This window comes from Bos taurus, chromosome 18, assembly GCF_002263795.3.
Source record: "Bos taurus isolate L1 Dominette 01449 registration number 42190680 breed Hereford chromosome 18, ARS-UCD2.0, whole genome shotgun sequence".
Taxonomy (NCBI): Eukaryota; Metazoa; Chordata; class Mammalia; order Artiodactyla; family Bovidae; genus Bos; species Bos taurus.
This window is the reverse complement of record NC_037345.1, coordinates 54,409,721-54,423,191: the sequence shown is the minus strand read 5'-3', so window position 1 is coordinate 54,423,191 and position 13,471 is coordinate 54,409,721. Positions and strand designations below refer to the sequence as shown.

The 13,471-nt window shown below is 52.0% G+C and overlaps 1 protein-coding gene across 2 annotated transcripts in view; it reads left to right on the top strand.

The window, feature by feature from the left end:
- SLC8A2 (solute carrier family 8 member A2) overlaps positions 1–11,797 on the top strand; it is a 34,883-nt gene extending 23,086 nt beyond the window's left edge. The window contains exons 5-10 of one of the 2 annotated variants that reach the window (XM_002695184.7): positions 148–251; positions 397–414; positions 1,836–1,960; positions 2,266–2,365; positions 6,740–7,018; positions 9,432–11,797. In XM_002695184.7, coding sequence (XP_002695230.2) covers positions 148–251; positions 397–414; positions 1,836–1,960; positions 2,266–2,365; positions 6,740–7,018; positions 9,432–9,808 — 1,003 coding nt within the window. In that variant the 3' untranslated portion in view covers positions 9,809–11,797. Of the gene's footprint in view, positions 1–147; positions 252–396; positions 415–1,835; positions 1,961–2,265; positions 2,366–3,076; positions 3,316–6,739; positions 7,019–9,431 lie in introns of those variants that run through there. The other variant, XM_005219451.5, reaches the window with a different exon arrangement.
- Positions 11,798–13,471: the final 1,674 nt, after the last annotated feature.

The window sequence follows — 13,471 nt, the reverse complement described above, 5'->3', positions numbered from 1 at the left end:
CCTTCCCCCCAGGGTGGTGTAAGGATGAAATGAGATTATAGAGCCTGAGATGGAGCGAGTGCCCAAGAAACTGATTGGCTAATGGGCGAGTTATTGGTGAGTCATGGGCAGGGGGCCTTATGCTGGGGATTCTGCCTCTCCCTTCAGGAAAACCCTTCAGGTGAAGATAGTTGATGACGAGGAATATGAGAAAAAGGATAATTTCTTCATCGAACTGGGCCAGCCACAGTGGCTTAAACGAGGGATTTCAGGTGAGAGGTGATGGGTGGGCTGTGGGAGAGGTAAGGGGTCCAGGGTGGGGGGACCTTTGGAGGTTCAGTTGTGGCCCCTTCAAGTTCATGGATCTGAGCTTCCCAGAGAAGATCTCACCTTCTCCCTGTCTCTGTCTCTCCCCAGCTCTGCTACTCAACCAAGGTGAGTGGAGTTACTTCTGGTCTTTGGGAGGGGGGGTCACTGGAGGGAGGGTCTTGGGGGCGGGTCAGGCCTCAAACTCCCCTCCAGATCAGGTTTGAGGCAGATTGCAGGTGCAATCAATTTGGTGGGACCAGTGTGAAATTGGGGTGACAGAGGCTCGAAGGCCAAGATCATGTTTTGTTTGTAGTTAAGATGGGGAAGAAAGTATGTCATAGAATCTGATGTGGGTTTGTGGTGGCATCAGAGGGAATCAGGTTTGGGGTCGAATAGAACTGGGTTGGGGTTGGGGTCTGGGATCAGTATTAGGACTGGGTCAAATCCCAGGGACGGGGGAACCTGGTGGGCCGCCGTCTATGGGGTCACACAGAGTCGGACACAACTGAAGCAACTTAGCAGCAGCAGCAGCAAAGCTAAAATTAAGACAGAGATTGGCTTCTAGGTTTGTGATAGGATCTGATTAGAACTGGGGCCAGATTGAGGTCAAAGCTAAGTTTGGAATTTGAGGTGAGTTTGAAGGATTTGAGGGTAGAGCTGGGGCCAAGGTGAGAAATTTGGGGTGAGAGTTGGGACTAGGGTCAGGGGCTTGGAGATAGTGACTGAGTAGTTTTGGAGTTGAGATCAGAATTGAGGTTGGGGGTTAAGATTAGGGATAGGCTGAAGGTTGTATTAGTTAGGATAAGTAATACAAGCTGCTGTAAGAAGTAAGCCCACAAATCCCAATAGCTTAACACAATCAAAGTCATTTCTCACTCAAGCATAGTTTTGAGAATGTTCTTGGTTGGTGGGTGGCTTTCTTTTGAGACCTAGGATTGGGTCGGTGCTGGGCTTGGAGCAAAGGGTCAGTATAATCTATTTATATATATATATATATATATATATATAATCTATTTAATCAATATAAATCTATTTTACATATCAATATAAATTTATATAAATAGGTAATATCTTTTCTATTATATATATATATAATTATATAAAACCTCTTCCACAGGGTGGTAATGATAATGGCAGTAATCATAATAAACTAACATTTTTTAATTATTGTGTACCAGGCACTGTTCTAAGCCCTTTACATGAATTAACTTCTTTAATGCTCGTAACCACCTTATGAGGTCGGTAGTTATTGTACCCATTTTGTAGATATGAACACTGAGGCACAGTGAGACTAAGGCACTGCCCATGGTCACACAGCCCCTCTACTATATGAACCTCAGAGTCCACCAGCCGAACTTCATGGACCAGGGTGTGGGAGCTGGGCCTCTGGTTGGGGAAAGTGGTGGTCAGATGGGATGTAGGGACAGGCTGAGGAAGCCTTACCAAGGAGGCATCCCAGAGAAGAGCAGTGTTTTCTTTTGGATGGGAAGAGGTAGTGAAGGCATCGCAGGTGCCCTGGAGTCTAACTCGCACCCCTCATGCTGCAGGGGATGGGGACAGGAAACTGACGGCTGAGGAGGAAGAGGCTCAGAGGATAGCAGAAATGGGCAAGCCGGTTCTTGGGGAAAACTGTCGACTGGAGGTCATCATTGAGGAGTCATATGATTTTAAGGTGATTTTCTGGGGGCCCACTTTCCTGGAGTCTTGCCTGTATCATTACCTTGGGGATAGTCCAAGAAGGGATCAACTATGAGGGTCACAGGGAGGGGCACCCAAGGTCTGAGGGCACCCTCCACGTTCCTCTGTTAGCACCATGGACAGCACACGCCTCCCTTGTCCCTTCTTGCTAGTAGAACCCAGCTATGGAAAGTTGAGGACCCCTGAGCATGGGGTGTGAGCCTCCATCCCCAGGACCTCTCATGGAGCTGCCCTAAGGTGGTCATGGACCATGGTCTCTCCCTACCCTCTCATCCCCAGAATACGGTGGATAAACTCATCAAGAAAACGAACTTGGCTTTGGTGATTGGGACTCATTCGTGGAGAGAGCAGTTTTTAGAGGCAATTACGGTGAGCGCAGGTAAGTGGGGAGGGAGGAGAGAGAAGAAGAGAGGGATGAAGAGACAGAGACCGACAGAAAAAGAGAAATAAAAAGGAGAAGGGAAGAGGGACAAGGGGAAAAGATCAGAGAAGACAGGAGAGACACAGGGAAACGCAAAGAAAAAGATCGAGATACAGAGAGACAAAGGAAAAGATAGGAAATGAATACAAATAGGAGAGACAGACACATAGAAAAGCACAGAGAATCCCGAGGAAGGACAGAGATGCAGAGACATCTTCCAGATACATGAAAGATGTAGAGAATGAGGAGGCAGAAGGCCAGAGAGAGAGGCAGAAAGTTTGCGCAGACAGGATCAGAGGTGGAGCACTGTGGGAAGGAGGGGTCCCAGTCTGGGCTTTCTCCTGGCATTCAGGCAATTGGAGGGTGGAAACAGGTTAAATGGTTCGGCCTCCCCTCCTGGGCCTGGGCTCCTCTGTTACCATGGAGACGGTCACCAGGGCACCCAACTCTCCCACCCCAGTGGGTCTCACCTCTTAGGCCTCCGAAGGCCCACACTGCCTCCCTGTGGCCAGATGTATGATGACATGGATTCACAGGCTGTCTTGGAGACCCTTTGTGATAGAGCTGGGGGAAACTGAGGCCCAGAGACATAGGAGGGACTGGCCTGAAGTCCCACAGGGAATCCAGAAAGGGCCAGGGTGGAACTCAGGACTTCTGTCCCTTGCACAGCATCAGGTTTTCTTCAGGGAGGCCAACCCTGGTGGAAAATAAACACACACAAGGAACTATGGTCAGAAAGAAACTGGTTGGTGGGATCAGAAGAAGCCAGGGATCCGCGATGGAAAAGTACAAGGTAGTGGTCCCAGAGACACCATATTGGAAGCCTAATAGCAGGGAAGAGGCATCCCCTCTGAAGCCACATTCTTCTTTCAGCATCTGTTTCTTTTATGTATATGTATCATCCATGAGTTTATTGTATTGTACATTTATTTGCATTAGAATTAATCAGCTTTAAGTACCTAAATAGTACACTTGTTTTTGTTGTTGCTGTTCAGTTGCTAAGTTGTGTCCAACTCTTTGCAACCCCATGGACTGTAGCCCACCAGGCTCCTTTGTCCATGGGGTTTTCCAGGCAAGAATACTGGAGTGGGTTGCCATTTCCTTCTCCAGGGGATCTTCCTGACTCAGGGATTGAACCTGTGTCTCTTAGGTCTCCTGCATCAGCAGGCAAGTTTTTTACTAGCACCACCTGGGAAGGGATTCTGTGGCCCCCGTCTGATGTAGGGACATTGCTGGAGACAAAGAAATGCTCTTGGCAGCTTGGGCCCTGTTCTCACAGAGCTCACTGTCCAATGGGAGAGACAGACCTGTTACAATAGAATGATGAGCCAGAGTGGGCAGGCCTGGGTTGAGGGAGCCCAGACCAGGTGTCTGACCCAGCTTGAAGGTCAAGGAGGGCTTCCTGGAGGAGGAGGCTTCTGATCTGATTTTTCAAATAGGAATAGGAGTTGGCCAGGAAGAGAGTGCCAGGTGGAGGGAAGTGTTGTGTATGGAAATGTGGGAGATTATGGCACATTTGGGGACGGTGACTGGTTTCAGGCATGAAGAAGAGGACTGGGATTAGGTTGGAGGTGAGCAGGGTCCAGACCCCAAAGGCCTTAGAGGCCACAGGAGGGGGCTTGGGTGTCATTTTAGATGCAATGGGGAGCCATGGAATGTTTTAAATGATGGAAGCTTCTGGAGAGAGAGAGCCTATGGAAGGAAGTGGGAGAGGGTGGGAGCAGGTATGAGCTGAGGCTGTCAAAACTGGCAGGAGAGACTTCCCTGGTGGTCCAGGGGTTAAGACTCCAGGCTCCCAAGGCAGGGGGCACGGGTTCCATCCTTGGTTGGGGAACTAAGATCCCATATGCCATACAATCAAATAAATAAGTAAATACAATTAAAAAAAAACTGGCAGGAGATGGGTCAGGCAAGGTTTCAGAGGATGTGGCAAGCAATTTGAGCTTCAGGAACAGTGGGAAGCCAGAACAATGTCTCTAGGGACGTAGTGAACAAAGAAGGTTCATAAAACTGAAACTGTGGACATGAGATGGTGGTCATGGAGGCCACAGGTCTATAGAAAGCAGGTGATTAGAGGAAGTAGCGATAATAATAACAGTAACAATAATAACTATGATGATGATAATGATGAAGATGGGTTGAGTGTCAGGCAGCTTTGAAGTCCATTTCCTATGGGAACTCATTTAATGAGTGTCCCCAGAGTATCCGGGTTGGGGCTTGATCATTTTGTACTTTGTTCCGCAAATGGCTTTTGGTTCCTCATGTGAACACAAAGCATTCTGCTTCTCGCTTCCTTGGGAGATGAATCATGTCCCACCTTGTGCTTAGAGGAGCTTTTGTATTTCCTTTACCTCCCATTCTTGGTGGAATGTTCTTTGCAGGCTGGACTTGGTTTTGAGCATCTTTGAATCCCCCCAGGCACTGGAAAAGGCCTTCAACAGCAATGGCCAAAACAATAACAATCACAGTGGAGATGTGCCAGGTCCCATGGAGACATCACAGGGCCTGACTCATGCAATCATCACAGCCTTCTCGAGGCAGGTCCAATTATTGCTTCCATTTCTCAAATAGCTATTTGGAGGCTCAGGGAGGTTAGGACACTGATTCAAGATCACACAGCGGATCCAGCATTTGATACCAAAACGTCAGATCCAGAACTACAGCATACTCATAAAGCTCTCTCTAGATGACAGGTGCTGGAGAAGTAAGCAGAGGCCAGAGCCTGTGGGTACTGGAAGTGTGGGAGTGTGGGCCTGGGTCTGAGAGCAATGGGGAGCTAAGGCAGGATTTGGAGCAGGGAAGAGGGAAGCACCAAAAGATGCAATGATAGCAGCCCCCTCCTCCCTAAGAGTGTGTCCTTCCTGCTGCAGCCTGAGCCGTGTGGTGAGTTAGGGATTCATTCAGTGACAGACAACAGAAAACTTGACCATAAGTGGCTTAAGTACACTAGTTTATGTCTCACGTGGAACAACAACAAAAAAAATCTGTAGGAGGCAATAAAAAGTTAGCAGCAGCCTAGTAATGTTCGTTAAAGGCCCAGGCTCCTTCTTTCTTTCTCTTTCCCATTCTCAGCTGTTGCCCTCATGGTTGCAAGATGGCTGCTGTACCTCCAGGTAACAAGTCCATATTCCAGGCAGGGAAAAAAAAAAAAGGCAAGGAAAATAGAAAGGAGCAGAGTGCCTGTTGCATTTGCGTTTCCAGTTTTAATTTCCAATTCCATTTTACTTATTTTATTTAAGCCAAGTGGCTATGTGATCCGGAAAAGTAGGAAAGGGATATATGACCCAAATCTACCAGTCTCTCTCTGCCTCCATGGCCACCAGCTGTCCTCTGCTCCTTGACATTCCAAGGAGCCAGTGGGTGAGACCATGGAAAGTGGCTTCATAACCTGGTGGCTGGTCTTTTACTCCCTTGCTCTGAGCTGCTGGTCAGGGGTTACAGTGTTTCTTATCAGTACCCCTCCAGATGTAATTCTTGGCACACTCAAGTGCGTTCATTGCTTCTCATTCATTGCTTTCCGCTTATCTGTTTCGGGTGAGCATAGGAAAACATTTCATCTGCACTTTCCCATTACACAAATCACAGGTCAAAAGTGGGTTAAATTCGGTCACCATAGGTGACACAAACAACTCTAAGGATGAGGCACCTTTTACAAAACTCAGAAAACATGCCCATGATAACAGTGCCCCTATCGGGAAAGCTAGAGCTTTCCAGAACCCTCTGTTTATGTCTCTTGGCCAGACTGGGTCACATGGCCCTTGCTGCAAGGGATTCTGGGAAGCAAGTGTTTAAGCTGAGGACATGACTGCCGCTGGCTGCACGGAATTCTGGGAACGTGAATATTTATATCCGAGGACAGCACTGTTGATAGCCTCAAGGGATTCTGGGGAAGTGACTAATGTTAGCTGGGTAGGGGGTTCTCTCTAGGTGCAGAGGATTCTGGGAAAGTGAGCACCTTTAGCTGATCATGTGGCTACCATCAGCTGTGATGAATCAGAGGAAGTGAATATTTCCAGGTGCAGACATGACTGCCAGTGACCATAAAACCTTCTGGGAAAAGCCATATCTTTAGCTAGGGATCTGGCCACCCCTAGCAGAAGGGATCCTGGGAAACTGGATATTTTTAGCTGGGCACACGGCCTCCTATAGCTTCAGATGATTCTGGGAAAGTGAATATTTTTACCTGGGGCCAGACAGTCTCCTAGCTTCAAGGGATTCTGGGAAAGTAATTTGTCTGGGAGTGAGACTGTCTGGGAGTTCAACAGAAGGGGGGGCTCTGTAGGCGAGGAAGGAGGCACGGGAGTGTGCCCCAGCTGGGTCGTGTGCCCACAGGGGACGAGGAGGAGGAGGAGGACGGGTCCCGGGAGGAGCGGCTGCCTTCGTGCTTTGACTACGTCATGCACTTCCTGACGGTGTTCTGGAAGGTTCTGTTTGCCTGCGTGCCCCCCACCGAGTACTGCCACGGCTGGGCCTGCTTCGGCGTCTGCATCCTGGTCATTGGGCTGCTCACCGCCCTCATCGGGGACCTCGCTTCCCACTTCGGCTGCACCGTTGGCCTCAAGGACTCGGTCAACGCTGTTGTCTTCGTGGCCCTGGGCACCTCCATCCCCGGTAACCTCTCGGGAGACTACTTGTTGGGGGAGGGTCTCAGAGAAGCCAGGCAGGTGGAGGAGCCTAGGAGAAAGGTCCTGCAGAAATAAGGTGGTAGAATCAGACAGAACCAAGTCTGGTGGGTCCCTTAGAAATAGGAAGGTGGGGATAATAGAATCTAGGTGGGGGGAGCTCATGGATTCAATCTGTTGTTGTTATTTAGTCACTAAGTTGAGTCTGACTTTTTGTGATCCCATGGACTGTAGCCTGCCAGGCTCCTCTATGGGATTTCCCAAGCAAGAACACTGGAGTATGTTGCCATTACCTTCTCCAAGGGATCTTCCTGGCTCATTGGATCCACATCTCATGCACTGGCAGGTGGATTTTTTTTTTAACCACCGAGCCATGTAACTTGAATTCTCCCTGAAAGCAACCAGATGGAATGTCCCATAGAAGTAAGGTGGTAGGAAATGGTAGAAACCAGATGATGGATTTTGTCAGAAGAAAGTGGCAGGACATTGAAGAGACGGTGTTGGAAGGGGAGGGGCATAGAAAGAAGGTGGGGACCTCGTAGAAACCATGCAGTGAGTTCCGTAGAAACAAGATATTAATATTCACCTCCCCTCCCCCTGCCAAGGAACCAGATGGGAGAGTCCATGGACCTCTGTTCCTGGGCATGATCAGAACCAGGCCACTAGGCTTTAACCAGGCCAGTTAAAGCCATCAAAGCTTCAATTAAGATAAGGGGCAGAGCAGAAACCAGATATGGGAGGAAATGCCATAGAAAGAAGACTCAGAGACGACAGCATATATTCTACTGAATCACCATGGCCAGGAATCTTCTTTCCCCCAAGTCTGAGGGAGGGTCCCTGAGAAACCAGGCGGCGCAGACAAATTCCTACAGGAGAGAGAAGACTAAGCTCGGAGCCTCACAGCTTTCTTTTCCTCATCATCAAATGCATTCACCAGCCAGGTGGTGGCGCTGTAGGCCCAGGAAGCAGGTGGTGGGGCCTGCAGAAAGCCACCACGGTGAACGGTTCTGAGGCCTGCCCTCCACTCTAGAGACCTGCGAACTTAGCAAGCTATCTAAAAATGGGTGGAGGCCAGAGCAGCGAAGCTGTAGGCTTGACAGAAGCCAAGCAGGGAACTGATGGGCAAGAGGTGCCGGGTGAGTGGGGCCTGACATTTGTCCAGGCAGGTGGTAATGGGGTGACCAGGCCTGGAAACAGGCAGGAGGAGGTTCATGGGAAACAGGTAGTGATTCCCATCGAAAGCAGGCAGCGAGTCCCAGAGAAGTAGGCAGCGGGCCCCACAGAATAGAGTGGTTTCCACAACGATATAGTAGTGTGTCCCACACGAAGTAGACTGAGTTCTACAGAAGGCAGGCAACAAATCCCACAGAAAGCAGGTGGCAAGTCCCATATAGAGCAAGCAGCAGAGCCCATAGCAATATAGACTATGGTGGGGAATAACAGAAACTAGGCAGGGGACCCCATTGATCCAATGCGTCACCTGAGGCAAATAATGAGATGTCTCATACAGGTGGTGGGAAATGGTAAAAACCAGACGATAGATTCCATACAAAGAATGTGGCAGGGCATTGGAGAGACAGGTGATGGGAGAGGGTTTCATAGACTAAGGTGAGGACTTGACAGAAATCACATAGCAGGGCCCATAGAAGCGCTGAGTTCCAGACAGTGGGCAGTGCATCCAGACATTGCATGCAGATCTTGCATGCAATGCATGGATTGTGCATTGAGTGCAGACCAGTCCCTTAGAAAGCAGGCAGTGGATCCCCCAGAGACAGGTGATGAGTTCCAGAGAGCAGGTAGTGTATTCCATTGGATGTAGACACCTTCCATAACAAAGCAGGCAGCCGGGCCTATAGCCAGCAGGCACAGGTCAAGCAACTGACTTAGGGCTTCCCTGGTGGCTCAGATGGTAAAGAATCTGCCCTCGATGTGGGAGACCCACGTTCGATCCCTGGGTGGAGAAGATCCCCTGGAGAAGGAAATGGCAACCTACTCCAGTTTTCTTACCTGGAGAGTCCCACTGGCAAGAGGAGCCTGGTGGGCTACAGTCCACGGGGGTCGCAAAGAGGCAGTCCCACACAACTGAGTGACTAACACTTTCAGTTTGCCCCCTGGGTGGGATCAAGGGCCCAGAGCTCCAGAAGAGGGAAATCGTCTGGTTTCTACCATTTCCCACCACTTTAGTTCTATGGGGCATCCCATTGGTGCCTTTGGGGGTGAGGATTCAGTTGGCCTATTGAATCCATGGGGCGCTCTACTGGAGCTCTGACCACGCTGGATCCTCGGGGTCAGCGGAGTGCTGGTGGGTCTATCTGGGAACCAGGTGACTGACGGATGCTTGCGATGGGGGGAGGGTGTTACCCGCTGAGCCCCCTCTGACCCTCGATGTCCCCGCCCCGCAGACACGTTCGCCAGCAAGGTGGCGGCGCTGCAGGACCAGTGCGCCGACGCGTCCATCGGCAACGTGACGGGCTCCAACGCCGTGAACGTGTTCCTGGGCCTGGGCGTGGCCTGGTCGGTGGCCGCAGTGTACTGGGCGGTGCAGGGCCGCCCCTTCGAGGTGCGCACCGGCACGCTGGCCTTCTCCGTCACTCTCTTCACCGTCTTCGCCTTCGTGGGCATCGCCGTGCTGCTCTACCGCCGCCGGCCGCACATCGGCGGCGAGCTGGGCGGCCCGCGCGGCCCCAAGCTCGCCACCACCGCGCTCTTTCTGGGCCTATGGTTCCTTTACATCCTCTTCGCCAGCCTAGAGGCTTACTGCCACATCCGGGGCTTCTAGGGCCCTCCGCAGGGACTCCGCCTCCAGCCTCGAGAGATCGCTGCATCCGTGCTGGACTGCATCTCCCTGGTCCTCCGGAGAGGCAACCTCCTCTCCGGGGACTCGGCCGCCCTTCCTCCAGGGACGTGATCGCCCCCCTCCTCACCGCCCCCACCCTGTCCTCCGTCCCCACTAACAGCCTTCACTCTTTCCCTCCGGAGCCTCCCCAGGTCCTCCTGCAAAGAACAGCTCCTGCAGTTACCTGCAGCTCCTGCCCGCATCCCTGTTCGTTACTGTCTATGTTCCTGGAGAAATTTCCACCTCGAGGCCCTCCCCCCCCGCCACCTCCACCCCGAGAACCCTACCCCATCTGTGACCCTCTCGATCTCTCCCTTGAGACTGCCAGCCTTGCTCTATCCCATAAGTCCCCGGTCCTCAAGAGGAACACCCCTGCCTCCTTCCAGGAACCTGTGCCCCAAGACCTCAGAACTTAGCCCTCCCTGAGGGGCCCTTGAAGGAGGCCGATCCATCCTAGGATGTCACGGATCTCGGGCCTCCCCCCAACCCTCAGGGGGCTCCGTCGGCCTGGGGGATAGGGGAACAGGTGGGTGCGTGCATGGGGGAGGGGACACACCTCCCTCCTCCCCCACCTCCGATTTCTCCACTCAGGCCCTTGGGAGGACGCTAATTCTCGAGGCTTGGAGAAGGGAGGGAAGGGGAGACGTTTGGGGTTTCAGAGCTGGAGGAGGCGCACTTTGGACCTGTAACTTCTCACATTCCAGAGCCCCCACTTGCCTCCACTACCTCTGAGAGCCCAGCCATGCCTTGGAGGGGAGGGGGCCTGTGTGTGTGTGTATATAGTGTGTTTGGGGCAGGGGGGATGAGGGAGGGTGCATGACTTGGGGAAAAGGGGGGGGTGACAGACTTTTCTTTTGAGAGGGCAGCAGACACCCCCAGCCGTGAGAAGCGGCTTTGGGGAGGAGGCCGGGGATCCACGGGAGTATATAGCCAATCTCTCCCGACAATCTAGAAGGCTCAATTTGCCCTCAGTGCCAGCCAATTCGGGCAGGACCCTCGAAGAGGAGACCGAGGGTCCCAGAGGACCAATGCTACAAGCCAGCAAATGCTGCCACATCTCTGCCTGAAGGGGAGCAGGGGTGGGTGGGAGGGTGGGACGGGGGTCGGGGGGTCTGGGCGGGTGTTTTTAACTTTGGAGGCCACCTATCTGTTGGCTGGCCATGTACATTTTCTTACTGTTGATGTTTCCTGCCCAAAGGACATACTTGGGGTGTGAGGAGTGCTGCCTACTTCTTGGGACCCCCCCTGCAACCCCCATAACACCTGCTTCCCACCGGTTTTTAGCGTCCTATCCTCCTGTTGTGCATCACCCCCAACATCCCAGACCTGTTGCGTACTCCCTTCTCTACTCCCAGCTCATCAGCACTAGTCGCTGTCTCTGTGATTTCTGTAAAAGTTGCCATAAAACTGAAATTATGCCTGGAAAAACGGCCTCCCCGTGGGAAGTTGGAATTCACGACGAGAGAGCTAATGAAGTCTTTAAGATTTGGGCAACTGGAAAATACACCAAGTAACCTGGGTTTTTCCATGTTCCCAGCATCCTCTGCAGGACACGCCCGCTTGCACCAACCACTCTGAAGGTCCGCCCAGAGCTTCCCTTCACCACGCCCCAACGTATTACCCGGGAGCTTTACTAGCCACGCCCCCATCCTTCACCCAAGAGCTTCCCTGGCCACGCCCCCTCCACACAGGAGCTTCCCTGGCCACGACCCCATGCCACCCAGGAACTTTCCCTAGCCACGCTCCCATTCCCTCCACCACAAACTCTTCTACGTCATAGGGTATCCTGGGAACACAAAAGAGGAGGATCCTACGTTGCCTGAGGAAGAGAGCTGGGGTTGATGGGGGTTTCCTAAAGAAATCAGGTAACTTTCTCAGAGGACTTGTGTGTGTGTGTGTGTCCCGATAAAGGGCACAGCCTGTTTAAAAGTGTCCAGCTTTGTGAGTTAATGACTGGTCGTCTTGCAAGTGGTTGAATCCTACAGGGAAGAATGGAGTGTGGACATGTGGGGAGTGGATCTGGGAGGGAGGGACTGGACAGCGTGAAGAATTTCCAGCCCAGAGAGTGAGGGCTTGAAAAGCCAAGTGGGGATAAGTACCAAGGACAGGCTTAGAGGTTTCAGGTGAGTTCATGCTGAATGTGAGATGCCTGTGAGCCATCTAGAGGGTGAAGAGACATCCGGGGGACACCTTGAGCTCAGCCCAGGGAGCTGCACTTGAGAGAGATTTGGGATTTGTTGGCAAGGAGGTGTCACCAAGCCACAGGAGGGGGTGGGGCTGCTCTGGGGCCTGGGTAGCAGGAGAAGAAAGCAGAGCCTTGAGGACCCCTAACATCTAAGGGCCACATGGAAGGTGGGAGACCTGTCGAGGAGAAGAAGCCAGAGAAGTTGGTGGGAAACCAGGAGAGTGGGGCAACTGAAGCCGAGAGAAGTTTCTAGAATGAGGGCATGGTCAGCAGGACCCAAGGCTGTGAAGAAGTGGAGGAAAATGAGAGCTTAGAGGCTCCCCTTGGGTTTAGATCTTGATGTAAGCAGTTGAGGGGAGAATGTGGGAGCAGAAGTCAGACTGAAGAAGAGTGAGGAGTGGGTAGAAGGTGGGGAAACTGAGTCAGAGCATGTAGATCAGAGTTTGGAGAATCTTGAGAGAGAGTTTCTAAAGGAAGTTACGGGCCTGAGAGGGCTTTTCCTGCAAGGTGGGAGGAGGTGTGGGGCAAGAGGGCACTGAAGGCAAGGGATCTGAACCTGGCGAGAACAGTGCCAACAGCGGCGGGCGTTGAGGAGGGCCATGATGCTTGCACTGTGCGGCCTTATGCGGTCTGCCATCAGTCATCAGAGTCAATTCCTTCTACTGAGGAAACAGGCTCAGAGAGAGGAGGCAACTTGCCCAAAGTCCCGCAGTGAGGAAGGGCAGAGAAGACGTCCAGGGCGCAGAACGGGAGCAGGACACGTTTAATTCTACCAGACGTGAACCAGGACAACGGGGACAGAGGCAGGGAAAGGTGTGAGCCTGGGGACAGGAAAAGGAGTGCGGTCTCTGCTTCAAACAGGGGCGTTTCCAGGGCTTGGGATTGGACACAAAAAGGAGCATCACAGATGCCGATTCACCCCACCAGCAACGCCATGTTCCTCGCCTGGATACAAGGTCTTCCAAGGGGCAGCTTGGGAGCAATTTGAATTATTTGTCATTGGAAACGACATAGCATAATGATTTACTGTCTTAGTGCTTCAGTTCCTTCACCTGGAAAATGGGGATGAAGTGAAGTGAAGTCGCTCGGTCGTGTCTGACTCTTTGCAACCCCATGGACTGTAGCCTACCAGGCTCCTCAGTCCATGGGATTTTCCAGGCAAGAGTACTGGCATGGGTTGCCATTTCCTTCTCCAGGGGATCTTCCCGACCCAGGGATCGAACCTGGGTCTCCCGCATTGTAGGCAGACACTTTACCATCTGGGGGCTTCCCTGGTGGCTCAGATGGTAAAGAATCTGCATGCAATGGGGGAGACTTGGATTCAACCCCTGGGTCAGGAAGATCTGAAGAAGGGAATGGCTACCCACTCTGGTATTCTTGCCTGCTCCCATGGACAGAGGAGTCTGGTGGGCTACAACTCA